At 46.3% G+C, this 18,780-nt stretch overlaps 1 protein-coding gene across 1 annotated transcript in view; it reads right to left on the bottom strand.

Moving 5' to 3' along the window:
* Nucleotides 1-18,780, bottom strand: part of Cacna1b (calcium voltage-gated channel subunit alpha1 B) — a 165,556-nt gene that overhangs the window by 43,187 nt on the left and 103,589 nt on the right. The window contains exons 22-27 of the mRNA XM_048347216.1: nucleotides 14,971-15,097; nucleotides 11,337-11,466; nucleotides 10,901-10,960; nucleotides 9,331-9,437; nucleotides 5,936-6,032; nucleotides 4,265-4,425 (exon numbers count right to left, since the gene is read on the bottom strand). Of these exons, the coding sequence (XP_048203173.1) occupies nucleotides 4,265-4,425; nucleotides 5,936-6,032; nucleotides 9,331-9,437; nucleotides 10,901-10,960; nucleotides 11,337-11,466; nucleotides 14,971-15,097 (682 nt within the window). The remainder of the gene's footprint in view (nucleotides 1-4,264; nucleotides 4,426-5,935; nucleotides 6,033-9,330; nucleotides 9,438-10,900; nucleotides 10,961-11,336; nucleotides 11,467-14,970; nucleotides 15,098-18,780) is intronic.

Below are 18,780 nucleotides of genomic sequence, written 5' to 3'. Positions count from 1 at the left end.
AACTTATGAGGGAGGGAGGTTGGGAGGGGAAAAAACTAGGAGAAAACAAGGGACGAGGTAACGCTGTTCAAGAAGAAATGTACTTACTACCTGACATGTTAACTGCAACCTCTCTGTATATTATTACCTTAGCAATACATTTTTTAATTTAAGAAAAACTAAAAAATAAAAGAGAAATGTACTCTTTACTCAACATATATAACTGTACCCCATCTGTATGTCACTATAATAACAATTTGAAATTTTTTAAGACATTAAAAAAGTCAAAAAGTTTCTCTTAAGAGAAAACATAGGGGCAAATCTTTATGACTTTATATTTGGGAATGGCTTCAAGATATGCAATCATAATCATAGCATGAAAAGAAATTTTAAAAATCAGATAAGCTCAACTTCATCCAAAATTAAAACTTCTGTTTCTCAGAAGGCAGTTTAAAAAGTAAAAAGATGGCCTACAGAATGAGACAGAATACTGGTTAAGTATCAATAAGACAAGAGACTTGCACTGAGAATATGTAAAAATGTTACAATCAATATGAAAACTACAAGTCAAATTTAAAATGAGTCAAATGTTAGAATAGACATTTCTTCAAAGAAGATATACAAAGGGCCAATTAGAATATGAAAAGATGTTTCATATGATCAATCATCAGAAAAAAGCAAATCAAAACCACACCGATATCACTTCATTCCCATGAGATTAATGTAACTAAACAAAAACAAGCAAAAGATAACAAATGTTGGTAAGAATGTGGAGAAATTGGAATCCTTGTCCACTGCCTTGGAACTGGTCTGACGCTGCCTCAGGGCCCACATCAGTCACCATGGTACCCAGCATTTCCACAACTAGGTGTATATCAAGAAGAGTGAAAAACAGAAATCTGCACAAAACTTTTCATATAAGTGTTTATGGCAACCTTATCCATAGTAACCAAAAAGCTAAAACACCCCAAATGTCCACCACTAGGGGGACAAATGAAATGTGGCACATCACAGAACCAATATTCTGCTGCAGAAGGAAAGTGACTCTGAGCACACTCTAGTATGAATGAGCTGTGACAATACTACACTAGCCGAAAAAAGCCAGTCATACAAGAACATTCTTTGCGTGACTCTACTTACTTTAACACAGGAGGTTGCTTAGGGATGGGGATGGGGAAAATGAAACAAAGAGCCAAAGGGTCAAGTTTTGTTTGGGTTTAGCTTGGGTTGGGTTTGGCTTGACTGCTTTGGGTTTTTTTTTTTTGGTTTGAGGTGGTAAAAATACACTTGAAACCACTGCATTTTGCAGTTCAAATGGATAGCATGAATATGTTATATGATGTGTGAATCATATCTCAAAAAAGGTACTTAAAATAAAAACAAGGGATAACACACTGAAATCAAAGGATGATCATCCAATAAATGGTGCTGGATCAGAAAAGTTATCTTTGCCTATGCCTCACACAACATCAAACAACTGTTAGAATGGAACATCCTTGACAATAAGATATATTTCTTAAGCAGGTCAGAAATATCAAACAGACGAAAAAAAAGAGGCTTGTTAATTAACTTTTTTTTTTTCCCTGCTGTAAAAAAATATCTGAAACAACTTGAGGCAGGAAAGGTTATTCTGGCTCATGGCCTCAGAGGTTTCCAGCCTAACAGAGCAGGGAGACTGTAGTAAAGCAGCACATCACATCTATGACAGAGAGAAAACACACAGAGAGATAGTAGGCTTTCCCTGAGTTCTGGAGAACCTTGAAAGTTCCTCTACTAAATTAACTAAAAGATAAAGGACTATCTTTTAATTCAGTCTTCCCCAAAGTATTGGGGCTTGAACAAAATGTAGACACATTGTAACATGAATGCTTCCAGTCCAATTCCCAACAGTCTTGATTCCTATCTAAAAAACATCTATGAAGAGAAGAAGGGGAGAATGCAGCCAAGAATTCAATGTATATACTGCAAAAATTAAGAAGAGTGAGGGCAGGGGGAGGTTGAGAGTGATGGGAGAGAATATCGAGAGGGGTGACATTGATCAAGATGCATTGTATTCATAAATTGCTTTGTTAAAATGCAACTCTTTGTACAACTACATAAAGATGACTTAAAAATAAATAAATAAAACCTCGTGGGCACAATCTTTACTGTATACATCCCTATAAGCATTCTGGTCACCTACTAGGTTCTTCTTATAGGTTTATTGGCCTTCTCTCAAAAATTGCCAAATTTTTTCACAAACCAGTTCCAAAGGCTCCTGAACCACGTCATTAAGTAATCACAGCAATGACTCCACCTCTTTGGTACCAGTTGTGAATAATTTGCCTCCCAGTTTCAGAGGATTCAGTCCACCATGGCTGAGAGGGCAGAGCAGAGCACAGAAGCTCACCTCATGGAAGCAGAGAGAGAATGCCTACACTAGTCAGCATCCATTTGTAATACATTCCTTAGGCCTCCAGCACATTGCACGGTGCCACCCACATTCAAGACAGGTCTTCCTGCCCTGTTAATCCTCTCTTGTTGGGGATTCTCACTGCCCTTCAACCAGCCCTGGGGCAGTGTGGGAGCTCGCTCCTCCCACCTTCCGGCCTCAACAGGAAGAGAAGCAAGCCCGGCTTGGGGAAGCTTCGGCAACCATTCCTCAACTTAGCATAATCCATGAGAGTACACTTTTGCCTTCTGCTGGCTGAAGACAAGGCCGAGTGCTCTTTCATAGTTAGAATTCAGGTATTTTCCCCGGGAGATAGGGGAAAAGGGATCCTTGAGGTCCCAACACTCTCTGAAAACCCCCTCACAAAAATACACAGAGATGTGCGCTTTACTAATTAATCACCTAGGTGCTTCTCATACAGTCAGAATTAGCACTCCTAAGAGGTAAACTAGATTACATCAAAATCAAGAATCTGTTCTTTAAAAGACCCCTGAGTCAGGAATGGTGACACAAATCCATAATATCAGCACACAGGAGGCTGAGACAGGAGAATTTCAAGTTGGAGGCAAACCTCAGCAGGCTATATGAATACAAATGCCAGCTTGGGCCACACAGAAACACCCTTTCTGAACAATACCAAAACATAAAAGATATCACTGATTGAGCAAAAATGCACCCCACAAAAAAAGACATCTATCCTCAGATCAATGGGTAAAAATGTCAAGCAACATATGAGAGAATTTCTTCAAATTAAGCAGAAAAGCAGACAATCTACATAAGATAATGAACAAAAGAACCTGAATAGACACTGCCAATGGTCAGTGCAGCCAGAAGTGGCTCGATCTCACTGGTTACCACCCAGTACAAATCAAACCCCACACCCAGAAAGGGAGGGAATGTAAAAGCAGGCAAGAGTGCAGGCATCTGACACTCTCACTCATAATGGTGAGAAACCACTTAATACAAGTGGCTTTCTAGCATTACTAAAGATAGACAAGGCACAGCCTGGACACCCTCCTGGAAAGATACCTCTTAGAAATGTGCACATCAGACACTCACAGCAGCAATGTTCAAACCTGCACAAAAAACACCCAAATGCCCACCCACCATGAAGCTGTGTGACATCCACACAACCATAAACAATGGGAACTTACTGCACCAATGGGAAGGAATTGCCCACACCACCTTGCTCAGTATGTATACAACCTAACCATTGCCTAGCTCCTCTAAGAGGGCACCTCTCGGGCTGGGGATATAGCCTAGTGGCAAGAGTGCCTGCCTCGGATACACGAGGCCCTAGGTTCGATTCCCCAGCACCACATATGCAGAAAACGGCCAGAAGCGGCACTGTGGCTCAAGTGGCAGAGTGCTAGCCTTGAGCGGGAAGAAGCCAGGGACAGTGCTTAGGCCCTGAGTCCAAGGCCCAGGACTGGCCAAAAAAAAAAAAAAGAGGGCACCTCTCCTGTCCTGAGTTTAAGGCCAAACCCAAGAAGATCTGACATACCCTGAGGATAATTCCTCTGAATTCTCCAACCTAAACTTTTAGCTAGGGTTTAGAGACCTCCCTGCAATATCCTGAGCTCCTTGGTTGTCTGCAGGCAGGAGGAGCCTAGTGGATCCCTCAGAGCCTAGGTACTCTCTGTGAAGGGAAAGCTACAGACCTTTGGGACAACTCTTGGAGACAGGAGGCACATTCCCCTCTCTTCTGTAGCATCAGCACATCTCAAGCAGGCCACCTAGCTTCACACTGTCCCCACACTGCAAGGGAGGCTCCCAGCCCCACCTGCTCCTGAAGGAGCAGTCGGTGTTTTCTGTATCCTAGAGCTGAATGATGCACACCCTGCCTCAGCTTACCTGCAGTCCCTCTCCAGCTCCTTAGATTCATCAGTGCAGTAGAAAAACTTCCCTTTGAAGAGCTGTACAGCAATGACGGCAAATATGAACATGAAGAGCATGTAGACAATCAGGATGTTGAGGACATTCTTCAGGGAATTCACCACACAGTCAAACACAGCCTGTAAGGAAGAGGGGGCAGAGCTGTGAAGGAAGAAGAGTACCACAGGAAAGGGTCATGAGGAAGGGGAGGAGCTACAAAGTGGGACATGAGCACAAGAGAGGAGAGGGGTCAGAAGGAAAGGGCAGGGGAAGAGCCATCATGACCAAGTAGAACCCTAAGAGAAGGAGGGAGCTGTGGAGGGAAGAGTAGAGCCAAAGGGAGAAGCAGGAGCAGGAAAGGGTGTGAAGGGGACAGGTAGAGGGAACAGGACAGGGCAACTACAGGCTTAGACCTTAGAACCACTGCGACCCAGACTCCCAGGGACATTTTAGGGTTCTGTAGGACCCTTGGGCCTATGACCACATAAGATACTATACTAGCTGCCCTGACAAGAAACCAAGTGATATTGTCTTTCTCTGATGACAGGAGTATCCTGGCCTGATGGAGTAAGCAGAAGGTAGACCAGGTAGCTGGATATGCAGGTGAACTGGCCCTGTAGGCTATAGTTAGACCACAGAGAGAACCCAGAAGGGAGCAGGTCTTGGCAGTGTAGATATGGCAGCTTCCTGCCCTATCTCTGCAGTACTGTGGTACAGACTAAGGACAAAGTAATGGAACTGCATCCCAGGGACCACCGGACAGGGATGCTGGGCAAGTTTTGGATTCCCAAGGTGACGGTCTGGTTCCATGGATACCATGACCTGGGCTTTTTCTCAGATTCTTCTTTACTCTGTGCAACCAGTGCTGCTCTCAGAGCTGAGTAGGCACTTCTCGGGCCACCCTGCAGACCCACATCCATTTCTGGAAATGCTAGTGGAAGATCTCAGATGCCAACAGCTGTGTGTACCAAACAAACAGTGTTTCCATGTATGACGCCCTTCCCCTGCCATACGCAATTCCCTGCCCCAGGTACAGTAAGGCCTGTCTGGGCCAAGGGCCTCTAGAGGTGCCTTCCCAGGTTCCTTCCTTTAACACACAGTTATAAGCAAACTTGTTTTTCCACTTTGTTTAAGCTGCTAATACAAGAATGTCCAAGCTATTAATGCCCAACTGCAAAAAATTTTGGAGGATTACATGAGTTAAGGTACAGAAAGCAATTTGTATATGGCACAGGCTCAATAATTATCATGGTTTCCATTCTTCTTCCATCCAGAATCTTAGCCATGCCCACTCTAGAGGGCCCAACTAAGCAATTACTTTTGGATCCCCTCACTGGAAGTATCCACCCTCCCACCCCTGTCCTCTGTGGTAGCCCTTTCCTCCCTGTTCTGCAGCTGCCTCCTGGTACTCTGAACTAAAGAAGAGGGTCTTACAGTAGACGGCTGGGAACAAACTTTCCTTGAGGAAAGGGGCTTAGAACTAAGTAAGCATGATTCCCTCACACAGGTGGGCAATTTGAGAAGATACATGCAAATACACAACACATATTCATGCACACATATGTGCACACTCAGGCACCATGTGCATATGCACTCATGCATGCCCCACATACAAAGCACATTTCTCAGGCTCTAATTCCAGGCTCCGACCTTGAGCTTAGGCAGCCGTTTAATGGTCTTGAGGGGCCGCAGGACACGTAGGACTCTCAGAGACTTGATTGTGTTGATGTCTTTCCCTTTGGATCCTCTAGAAGAGAGAAGCTGCTGATATAGACAGGCAGGATGCACAGGTGTGCCCAGCTCTCATAAGGTACAGGGGGTCTTCAGGCTGCAGGGTAGAGAACCCAGTGCAGGAATGTCTCCTCCTAGGGCTCCCTGGGCTGGAACTAATCTGAGGACAGTGGTCAAGGTAGGGGGCTAGGGTCAGGCCAGGAGCAGGGCAGCACACCTGGTACACAAGGACAGCTGAGTTCCCAAGTGTGAAAAGCCCATAGTGTCAGACTACAGTGGTTATTCCCACCTCTCCCTGAAGTTCCCAAACCAGCTTCCAGCAACGAAGATTAAGGGGCCAGCAAAGTCTACAGCCCTAGGATGCTGGAAAGAATTCTCAGGAACTCAAAGAAGAGCTTCTGTCCTGCATTTCACTTAGGGCACTTGCCTGAACTCTACCCTACAGAGCTGTCTGTCCTCAGGTGCCCAGCACTCTACAGGTGACATAAAACTGGCTGACACAAAGAGGAGAAGGTAAGCATGAGAGACAAAGACAAAAATACAGAAACAATGACACCGGCAGTAGTGAGTTAGGTGGAGGGATGATCAAGATGATCAAGAAAGCAGCAGGGCTGGGGATATAGCCTAGTGGCAAGAGTGCCTGCCTTGGATACACGAGGCCCTAGGTTCGATTCCCCAGCACCATATATACAGAAAACGGCCAGAAGCGGCGCTGTGGCTCAAGTGGCAGAGTGCTAGCCTTGAGCGGGAAGAAGCCAGGGACAGTGCTCAGGCCCTGAGTCCAAGGCCCAGGACTGGCCAAAAAAAAAAAAAAAAGAAAGCAGCAGATACCAGGTATCATGGCTCAAGCCTGTAATCCTAGCTATTGGGAGGCAGAGATTGGGAGATAAATCTCTGAGGCCTCTGATTTGCCTGAGGCCAAACCAGGCAAAAAGAAATTGGCATACTACATCTTTTCACAATTAGGCACAATGGTGCACTCCTATCAGCTCCAGCAACACAGAGAAAACAAGAGGATGACAGCTCAGGCCAGCCAGGCATAAAATGAGACTCTACCTCACAAATAACCAGTAAATAAAAAAAGGGGCTGGAGACATGGCTCAACTAGTAGAGCACCTGCCTACAATGCATGAGGGCCTGATTTCAATCCCTGATACTGCCGAAGTAAGGAGGAAAGAAAAACAGGAAAACTCAGGTGGGGAAGGTGGGAGGTAAAGAAAATTCAGGTACCAGAGCAAGCTTAGAAGTCCAGGGTTAGAGGCCTCCACCTGTCAGCCAGTCAGGGGCCCAGAAATGAGCAGTAGAAATTAGCTATTGGCTCCAGTTCAGGCCAGCAGTGCAAGGAGGCTTCATGCTGAGGAGGCTTTTCTTCAGGAGTAATGCCACATGAACTCAGTAAAACTCAGGACTAGTGAGTGGCACTCCTACAGAGAACCTTACCCCAGCCTTTCCAGAGGCCACTCCCCTACCCCCAGGTCTCTGGGTCTGGCCTTTATGTGGAGCTGGTCATACCCTCAATAGCCTCCTTTGGACTTTAGCAAAAGCTTTAGGCTAAGCAGGGAGCAACTACACAGCCCAGACTTTCCTCATAGGAAAGGAGAAGTTGGGTCCCAACCCTTCCTTCTCCCCAGCAATATGTTACAGAATCAGATTACATTTCCCAGAGCTGGGAATAGTAGCAATGCCTGTGATTCAGCACTCAGGAGGCAAAGTCCAGTCTGTTTCAAAAAACACAGCAATGGGCCGGGAATATGGCCTAGTGGTAAAGTGCTCGCCTCGTATACATGAAGCCCTGGGTTCAATTTTTCAGCACCACATATATAGAAAAAAGCTGGAAGTGGTGCTGTGGCTCAAGAGGTAGAGTGCTAGCTTTGAACAAAAAGAAGCCAAGGACAGTGCTGAGTCCCTGAGTCCATGCCCCAGGACTGTCAACAAAAACAAAACAAAAAAACCCAAATAAACAAAAAACAAGGCAACAACAAAAACTGCCCTTGAAACATCAAGCATGCTCTGACCATCACTCTCCACCAGTACCAAGAAAAGGGATAGGTGGTGGCAAAGGGAGGAAGGCTTGGGGAGAGCTCTCTCAAAGGCTTAGTCCTCTCCCTTTGTTTGCTTACTCTGATAATACACAACTGGATCTCAGCTTTCTCATCCTCCTACTGGGGGCCTCTGACAACCCAGTAGCAGTGCTCCAAGGGCCCTTTATAACACTCTGGCAAAGTTCTCAACTCCATCACAGAAAGAAGATCCATTAAGACACCCAGAGGAGTTGCAGGGCCTGAGAAAAAGCTTCATTTCCAGAAAAGGAACCACATAGGAAAGCACCTCAGTATGTCCTACATCCTAGGCCATGATCCAGTCCCACACAGAATTCTCACTGCCATCACTGCAGGCTAGTATCTCAGCCTGCAGCACTCACCCAAGACATCCTGCTCACTGGAAACCCCTTCACCACGAGGGGATCAAGCCCAGGCCCAGCCCCCAAACCCAAGTCATGTCAGGAACAGTGGCTGGGGATGGCTAGGGAGCATGCAGGCCAGATGGGGTGGAGGTAAATGAGCAGGCATGAAGCCATGATGGACGAGCCAGAGGCCATGGGCGTGCCATGATGTCAGGCAATATGAGAGGAGGGGAAGGCATTACCCCATGAAGCTCCTACCGAGAGAGTCCAGCAACAGGAAGACAAAGAGAACAGAGTCAGTGCGATAGGAGGGCAGAGAGAGCATGTCTATGAGAAAGTCCCCCCAGGAGCCAAAAACAACAAAAGCTTCCCTTCTTCGGTATCTGGCCTCCACCAGGGTTTTACTCATCTCCAAGTCACGCTCACAACTTTCTGTATTGCTCCATCTGTGGCTCTACCTGATCCCCACATCCTCCATGCAGGTTCTAGGGGAACCCATTCCAGTCCCAGCCACCACAAGACTGAGCATCTCCTGGTCAAGAGTCAGAGGGAACGGTTTCACACCCCAGAAAGGGAAAACTTCCACCAACTCTGGCCAGGAAAAAAAGTACCAGAGACTTCCCACTCAGGCACTTGTCTCAGAGAAGGAAAACTGGCTCAGAAGGACCCCATAGGGAGATGCCAAATATCCATAGGCCTAGCCACCAAGTTCCAGACCAAAGGTGGTGTTGAGAACATATGGACCTTGAGTCCTCCCATCCCATAGCCTAGGCCAAGACAGGCAGGACAGTCATGTCTGGGAAACCCAGGGAGGCCAACACAGGTCATCTGCCTCCTTCCTTCACATTCATACACTATCATCATTCTGGAGGATGTGCCTACTAGATCCAAAGAAGATGTGGCTACTTACGAGAAGGCAAATGCCACCAAGGCCCCACTGACCACAATGAAGTCCAGAATGTTCCACAGGTCCCGGAAGTAGGCTCCAGGGTGAAGCAGCAGCCCCAAGTCAATCATCTGCAGGGGAGAAATAGGTGTCAGAACACATGCTGAAAAGAGGCAGAGCCAGGGCTAACAATGGCAGAGGATGTGGCTCTGGGTCACTCCTTGCACAGGATTCAGTGTGTTTACTGTGCACACCTGAACCCATCACCTCCCCTATGTCTGTCCAGAGGAAGACAAGATCCAGGTCACAGAGCCGACTGTCCTTAGTGAGGCCCTGACCCCAATATCATTGCCAGGTACACAACTGACTGGCTGAGTGCTGGCTGGTCCCCTACCTTCCCTGGAACCCAACTATAACAAGAGATCTCTGGCCCTCCCTGTTCCTCTATCACTAGCAACAGATATATTGTAAGGAGTTCACACCATTCTGACCCTGAAGGGGCAGGACAGAGCAGGGCAGCAGAAGTGCTTGCTGGGAATTCTTAGCCATTTGTACATAGCCTACCTCTCCTACTCCTGATACTGTGATTTTGAGTAAGTACCATAATGACTCTTAGCCTCAGTCTCCTAATCTGTAAAGTGCTATTGCCCCTTTATCACAGACTGACAGTATATGGGCAGCAGTGGGATCATGCTCATGTGCCCCCTGAAAGTGCTCCTTGAGAAGGTTGCATGCATGTAGGCACTATACACCTATGAACCCCAAGTATACTGATGTATATGCACGAATATGGGCAATCCAATGGCATTGAACATGCACCTGTGAAAACATATGAAGGTCACACCTGACAGACATGAATAAAGGGCACCTTGTAAAGATAAAGGGCACCTTGTAAAGAAGGAAAAACAAGGTTGAGATAACAGGGCAGACTGTCATTCTGCCATCAGAGGAACTCTAGATCTGCTTAAATTCAGTCCTCAGGCTGGGTACCAGTGGCTCACACCTGTAATCCTAGCTACTCAAGAAGCTGAGATCTAAGGGTCAAGGTTCAAAGCCAACCCAGGCAGGAAAGTCCCTGTGGGACACTTATCTCCAATTTACCACTCAAAAACCAGAAGTGGTGCTGTGGATCAAAGGGGTAGAGTGCAAACCTTGAGAAAAAGAACTCAGGGACAGCACCCAGGCCCTGAGTTCAAGCCTCACAACCAACAACAACAACAACAAAATTAAGTCCTCAGCAACCAAAGGCCTTCTAGTTATCCCTCTTCAAAGTCTCCCTGTGCTCTGCTCAATGTCATGTCCCATTCTCTCCCTGTGCAAGCAAACCGGGAGTAGGGGGGGGGGGGGGCTCAGCCCACACATGCATCTTAAAAAAAGCCTGCAGCCTCCATGCTCAGAAGCTAGATTCAGTGAGATCACGTGCCCACAAAGTGTCAATGCTCCAAAGGCACTGTGGTGCTAGAAGCCCTTGATGACCAGCAGGGCCACTTGCTCCCAGAATACTTTTCATACACACAACCAGCCCATGTATCATCACTCACATGTACACACCCCACATGCCCCCATAGGGGCTATAAGAGCTACTACATCTTACCTTTATTACCATCTCAAAGGTAAAGACGCCTGTGAAGATGTAATCCATATATTTCAGAGCCTAGAACCAAAAGGAGAGTTGCTTACAAAGGCTAGGCAGAAACCTAGAGCCAGTACCACAACAGGGGTTCCCAGTTTTCCCCAACACTCTAGGAGTAGACAACCATCAGGCAAAGGCTAGTTGGTAACAATCTGGGGGGGGACTGAAACAAACACCATCTGGGAAGAGGCCTCTCTCCAGGGCAGCCCCAACTGACTCTGGCACATCAGTAAAAGGGGGACTCTAGGAGGTGGCTTCTCCAGGCCTTTGGTCCTATACCCCCAGATGGACAGGATGATGGTGAAAAGATATGATCCAGTACCACCCAGCACCTTGGGCCCTGGGAACTCACAGAGTGGCATTCCCTCAGCCTGGCAGTGGGCCTGACACCACTCACATTGTTCCTGAAAGAATCTGTCCGCACTGGATCCTCAGCAGCCAGGGCAATACTACTCAAGGCAATGACCACAAGAATGACCATCTCAAAGTACCGCATGGTAACAATGTAATGGCAGAATCGACGGAGCCTATGGAGATAAGACACAGGTTACCACAGGGCCCAGAGCCAGAAGGTACGTTCCAGATTCTCCTGTAGGAAGGACTTCTCCAGGTTCTACCACAGGAATGTATGACACCAGAATGGAGCTTTTCCCAGTGTCTTTGTGGTCCAGGGACAGAGACCGGGTGACTGATAGTGTCTGATGTTCCTGAGAGAGCATTATAGGCCAATGCTCAACAAGCCACAGCTCCCAGGCCTTACGAGGCTGACCCTGTTCGTGTCAATAACATTTTATTAGAGCATAACTCCTTCCACTTGTTTCCCAACTGTCTGCAACCCTAGATCTAACAGTACCAACTACCTGGCCTTTTACAGAACAGGTGTGCTGCAGGTGGGGTGGAGGGAGGAATTTTAGCACAGCAGACTTGCAGACAATAGGCTTCTTTTGACTTAGAGTGGGTGTCAGGGTCTTTGCTGGTATCACCCTCAGGGCTATATGTGAACATACCATCATATATTATACAATTGCCTCCTGATTCAATCACTGCTGACCATTACTCAGATGATCAACATTACTGAGCATCTGCTGGGTACTAGAGACACAGCAATGAATAGGAAAGGCAAGTATCTGGCCTCATGAAGCTCCACTGTAAGAACAAAGCACTAGCAAGCAGTGCAGACATAAGGGAGCAGAAGACTAGCAGATGCTGATATAAGTGCTGCAACACAGCAGTGAGCTGGGGGTCAGGAAGGATGAAATAGGGTAGTAGATAAGAAGCAGCCACCACAGACCAGCAAGTGGGACAGAAAGTCCCACAAACCATCACAAGTACTCTTATAAACTAAGGAGGTCCACACCTCTATCACAAGCTCCTCCATCCAGCTTCTTCTTTCCACACTCCCAAGAATGTCCACCTTACACAGCCTGCTGTCTCCAGCAACTAGCCCACTTCTTTCCTCCCTGAAGGGGCTCCATTCATCTCTTCCCTCACCACCTTCACAAGCAGAGAGAGCTGCTCAACCCAGGCCCAGGCCGCCCACTGGACCATCATCCCTGGCCACTTCCTATCCTTTAGTTCTTCTAATAGCCATTGCACAAGTCAGCTTGTGCCTAGGTTTCCTCTCCTCGGCTACACACCCTGGCTCAGACTTCCAGTTCACCTGGCCATGAGACACCCCAGCTGCCCTGGCTCTATAGGATCAGGCAGCTAGCTAGATCCCATAGCTCAGCCAGAGCTTAGAGAAGGACACTGCTGGTCCCAGTAACACCCTGCCTACCACTAGTCAGGAGATGACAATATGTCATCAATGACAGTCCTTCCCCTTCCATATGTAATTAAATATCAAATTCTACAGATTAAGCTTCTAAAATTTCTCCTCAAACATTTCATATACAAGCCTCTATTCTGAATACCCTGGTCAAAGCATCTCCTTATCTTCCTAGCCACCTACTAAATGATCTCCTGTTTCACTTCTTTCTACTAACCCACCCTACTGGAATACAGTTACATGTGAACCCACTTGTGCACCCCTACCATACTTTGGGGGCCTTTTGGGTGACTGTTCAGGTCTTCCCCAGGGCAACACACTCCCTGCACCTCAGCATCCTGCTGTCTTCTAGTCCTGGACCATTGTAACACCCTTCTCTAAAACAGCACTCCTTCTTCCCTCTTCACTCTTACTCATCCTTCATGGGTCCAACAAAGACATCACTTCCTCTATGAAAACTCCCTCTGGCCTCCTCCCACCTGTCCCACACCACCAGAGCCTCCATCCCAGGCTTTATTTGACTGTTGCCTATTTACCTTCCCACTACATTGTCAGTCTAAGAGGGAAGAGATTCATCTGTCTCTGTTCCCATTTACCCTTAACCCTTGCACAGCAGAGTGAGTTCCCCATACATGTGTACTGAATGAAAGAATGGAGGGAAGGGGTAGGCAGAGAGAATATGTGAGGAAGGCTGGGTGGAGAGAGTGGCACAATCAAAGGCAGAAAGAGTAGCTGGACAGGTCAGCAATGGTCATTCATACACTGCTGTCCTCTGACCTATTCAGCACCCACTTGGCTCTGTCCAGGCTGGCTTTTGTGGGATTCCACCTTTGCCTGAAGCACTCTTCCTCCCTTCAAATTTTCATTCCAGTCTCACCTCTGAGGACCCCATTTAACTTTTCCATCTAGTTTTAGCCCCAGCACATTTCCACCTCAACTTTGTTTCTTCCTAGCACTCATTCCTGACTTGTTCATTTGGTTTTGGTGGTACTGGGGTTTAAACTCAGAACTTTGTGCCACTTCATCCATATCCTAATCCCTTTTTTTTTTTTTTTTTTTTTGCTTTACTTTGTTTTTCAGAAGGGGATTACACATTTCCTTTTTTTTTCCTTTCATTCATTCTTTTTCTTTGAATCAAGAATTTTAACTTGCTTGACAGTAAGTCTACCACTGAGACATGCCTCCAGCCCTTTTTTGCTCTGGTTATTTTGAGGTAGAATCTCATATTCACCCAAGTATGCACCTGGACTGTGATCCCCCATTTTAGGCTTCCAACATAACAAGCACACAGGTATGATAGGTATGACAGGCATACCATCACGCTCAGTTCTTTCTGTTGAGATTGAGCCTTGCAAATTCTTCTGCCCTGGCTGGCCTGCTGTTATCCTTCTGATCTCAGTCTTTTGGCATAGCTGGGATGGCAGGTGAAAACCACTACACCCAGCTGTTGGTTGAGAAAGGGGTCTCACAAACTTTTTGCCCAGGCTGGCTTTGAACCATCATCTCAGCCCCCCACCTCCCATCCCAAGTAGCTAGGATTACAGGCATAAGCCACTGTACCTGGCTGGGTCTCATGCTTTCACATGAGTCAGCCTATGTAAATCCTTTTTCCTCAATCCTTCTACCTCTACTTTCTGAATGATAGCTGTGGATACAGGCATGAGCCACTTGCAAACCAAATGGCTTGCAAACCATTGCCTTGTCTGTTGTCTGTCTCTTTCACCAGCCCATCTGCTTCAGGACAGATGTTCCTGCCCTATTTATCAGTGTATGTGTCCAGCCCCTAGAACATGGCTTGCATGTGAGTGTTGGTTGGGTTAATGAGAACCAGATTGATGAGTAGATGGTGAATCATGATAAATACACATGGAAGGGGACACATAACAGAAAAACTGAACACACAACAAATATGCATGCATGATGGAAGGGTGGATAAAGGGAGGTGTTATGCATAAAAGGCACTCATGGGGTCCATATGTACAGCAGTGAACATGCTACAGGAGAGGGAGTCACAGGCTCTAGAGCTGACCACCTTGAGTCCAAGCCTAGCTCCACCACCAAGACTTCTTGGCTGCATGTCTGTCTACAAGGCTCTGGGTCCTTGTCTGTAAAGTGAAGTGATAGTATGCCTCATGGGACTTCTGTGGTCACTGGGTTCTAAGTCAAAGGGATGGAACTGGTCCCTGCACATTGGCTACTGTGTTCCTGTGGGTCAGGAAGGAGATGAGAAAGACAAACACACGTGGGCAGTGAGGAGACTCACAGGTTGGTGGGGCTCAAACAGAACATGGAGCTGTATGGGACGATGGGCCGGGGGCCACTCCTTGGCAAGTCGTCAGCTTCTGCCTCCTTCTTCCCCTCTGCTTGGCTTTCCAGGTCCATGTTACCACCTATAAGGATACAGGGCCTCCAAGTTAGGAGTGTGTGCACATAAAGCACACATCACATGGGTCTCTCCCAGCTCCAGTGCCACAGGTAAGGAAAGCAATCCTGTGCCTGTCTAGGGAAGAACATGTGGCTTAGAATACAGCTTCATCAGGTACAACATGACATGGCGTGCAGAGGAGTGTCAGTACTGCAGTCAGTCCTGGTTGGAGGGCTATCATCTATGGAGACCTAAGCAGGACCTCTCCACCTTCTACACTGCTGGGGTTGGAATATGACAGGCGCTAAACTGGGCACTGTATCTTTGGTGTAGAAGCCAATGAATCCTACATCTTGACAATACCAGAGCCTTGTGAGCTCTTCCTCTAAGAGATCTCTGAGCAGCAGAAAAGGGAGAAGTGGGACAGCCTGGGACACACAGATCCACAGGTGCACCCTAAACCCCATTATTCAGCCTGCTGTGACCTGGGGATTCTCATGAAAGACCATGAGGAAAAGCCTTGATGTGCCAGGGAGTCCAAAAGAAATGTTGAACAACACCTTGCCCACTGCCCTGTTCACAGTCTTGTCTCCCTCGGTTCATGCTCAGCACCCACTAATCACTGCTTCTCCCTTGGCCCCCTCCTCTGCTCTCTTGGCATCCCCAGCATTCTTCACTCAAATCAAACTCCCTCAGTTAAAATGGCCTTAATCTCTGTCCCTTCTTGGGTAAATTTGTCTTCTCAATTCTTCATTTTTAACTATGCTAATATATATTTCAGTTACCATCCGGAATATTGTTCCTGGAATCTCAGGTACAGAGCAGTGTTCATCGACTGAAGCATCTCATTTTTATACCTCTTTAAATAACAAAGGTCAGGCATGGTGGCATACATGCTTGCTCCATCAAAGGCTAGAGATGGAAGAGCTGTCATTCAAGGCCAGTCCATAGAAAAAGTAATCAAGATCCCATCTCAACCAATAATGTACCACCAATGTACCAATGGTGGTACATATCTGAGGTCTCAGCCACACAGGAAGCCATAGGTAGGAGGACTGAGGTCTGAGATTGGTTCCCAGGCAAAACATGAGACCCTATCTCAAAAATAATCAAGGCAAAAGATCTGGTATGACTCATGGTGTAGAGCACATGCCTATCAAGCACAACATTTTGGATTTAATCCCCAGTACCACCACCATAAAAAAAAAAAGGAACAAAGATGCCAAAGTCTTGGAACTTCTTCTAAAATACTACAACAAAGTCATAGAAAAAGTAGCCAAAGCAGACTAAGAAAAAAATAAAATAACAGGAACAAGATGAAACTTGCTATAGACTACGTAAATTCATTGTTGGAAGCAGGTCATAAAAAGGCAGAAGAAGAGGAGGAGGAGGAGGAGGAGGAGGAGGAGGAGGAGGAGTTGGAGGAAGAAGAGGAGGAAGAAGAGGAGGAAGATGAGGAGGTGGCTACTTCATAACAGCAAAATCAAACCACAGAAGTAGAAGACAATTAGGCAAAGTTACTAAGGACTAAAAGACAGGCATGACAAATAACTGACTTATATACTAATGACTTCAAATATGGACATTTTTAGATGAGAAATACAAAATTTGTAAACTTCTTTAAAAGCAGCTTTAAAAACGAGCAAGCAATAAAAGTCTATAAAACTGACCCAACACTATCACACCCATGACGAGCAGCTTGAAGTAAACAAATGCTACTCTTGAACTGCACTGTGGCAGCTGAGGAAAAGCATACCATTTGCCCCTGTCTGAAGGTGCTCAGATGGGAAGGCACAGATAGTATTCAAGGGAAGCTGTCCCAGGGAGAGAAGCAAAGACCTCACATCTACTCAGGTGTCCCTGAGACCACTTGAATTTTCCATACTCAGAAAACACCACTTTCACTGGGACAAAGGGGAAAAAGGACTGGGGCTTGAGAAGGTGTCTAGAGGGAGAGACCCCTGAGGAGAACCCCTTCATGAGCAAACACATTACTCTCATGCATAGGAGGTAGCTGGTCTCCCCTGGATGTGATTCCCTCCCTTCCAGCACCTCATAGGAGGAGACAGTTTAAGCTTTGGTGTCAAAGGTGGTTGGGCATCAGCTTGGCATCAAGGGGGGGCAGTCCTGAGAGGCTGCCTCTCCTCCCACCCTGGGGCTGCGTGGCTGTTAGCCACTCCCATCCCCCTCCGGGGTCCAGAACCAGAAAGGGTAGCTGACCAGCCCTGCCTCCCCCCAGGGGGCGGTCCTGTGGGATGTGGCCTTAGCCCGTGGAGGAGGTCCAGCCCGGGTAGCCTGTCACTAGCGTCTAGCTAGTCACTCCAGATCCCTCCCCTTCCTGCCATCACTACTGCTATCAATGTGGCTGTTCTTCCCTAAATAAACCGGAATTCCAAGAAGCTTTCCCCGAGAACACCCGCGTGTCCTGCGTCCTCTTTAAGCGTGAGGCGGGTAAGGGCGTCTTGCGTCCACACACAAGCCAAGGCCTGCACTCGAGGCCACACTCCAGCTGTTCCACCCGCGGGACGGGGCGGAACACACGCGAGAGTGAAAGGATCTCACACAAAAGGTTACAAAGGATTAATTCATTTCCATACTGGTGTGTCAACACCAGTACAGATTTCACTTTGCTATGTTCTTATTAGAGTCATTCGTGGTTTGGGTCATGTTAGATTGCAGAGTTACATACGCACTACTTTTATTCAGAACTGCTATTTCAGTGATGACATTTTCAGAAATGTATAAACCATGTGATGGTGAAATGGATTCCTTCACGGAGAACAAAACCACTCAAAGAGAAGAATATGAAGCAAGAATGAAAGGCAGGTGCCCAATAACTTACAAAACAAACTGTCAAAACAATAATTATATTTTATGGGACTTCTTAAGGACTGAAATGCTGAACAGCAGTAATACAAATGAAGTACTGCTCTGAGGTCTTCATGCTGATGGGAGGTTAACATAAATAACTACAGAATTTGTTTTGCATGCATGGTAAACTCACAAAAGTAACAACTAAACAAAAGCAAAACATAACTTTTGAACAAATAGAGCTCTGAGAAAATGTGATATGGAAGCAAATAAACAATCAAAAGGAAAGGATGGAGGAAAAAATAGAAAATGGAACAAATGTCACAATCCTAGATTAAGCAAGTCTAAGTAAATTTTTAAAGCTTTTAAAAAATGTTTGTGTGCCAGTACTGGGGCTTGAACTCAGGGAGTGGGTGCTGTCTCCCTCAGCGTTTTTCTTCAAGGCTAGCACTCTACCACTTGAGCCACAGCTCAACTTCCAAGTCTAAGCAAATGAATCAGACTCAATATAAGCAAACTAAATGTGGCAAATAAATAACAGAAATTATTCAGCTAGAGTTTTTAAAGGTACAGTTACACAGGCTTGATAAGCCTAAGATACATAAAGGGCAAAAGATGGAAGAAGACAGGCCTGATAAATGCTCATTAGAAAAGAACAAATCTAGGTTGCAGTATTCACATAAGGAAAAATCCACTTTAAGACAAAAGTAACTGTTAAAGAGGATACTTCTTAGCTATTTAAATAGGAAGATTTTCTTTGAGGAAGAAATAAAATTAAAACCTACACCCAATAAACTCAGAAACACAGTTACAATTTTAGAAATGTATGTAACAAGTGTTTAGCAATCTATAGATCATTTTATACAATACTATACATTTCAAACTATTTTAAAACAA

This window comes from Perognathus longimembris, chromosome 1 (assembly GCF_023159225.1).
Source record: "Perognathus longimembris pacificus isolate PPM17 chromosome 1, ASM2315922v1, whole genome shotgun sequence".
Lineage (NCBI taxonomy): Eukaryota > Metazoa > Chordata > Mammalia > Rodentia > Heteromyidae > Perognathus > Perognathus longimembris.
This window is presented reverse-complemented; position numbering and strand designations above follow the sequence as displayed.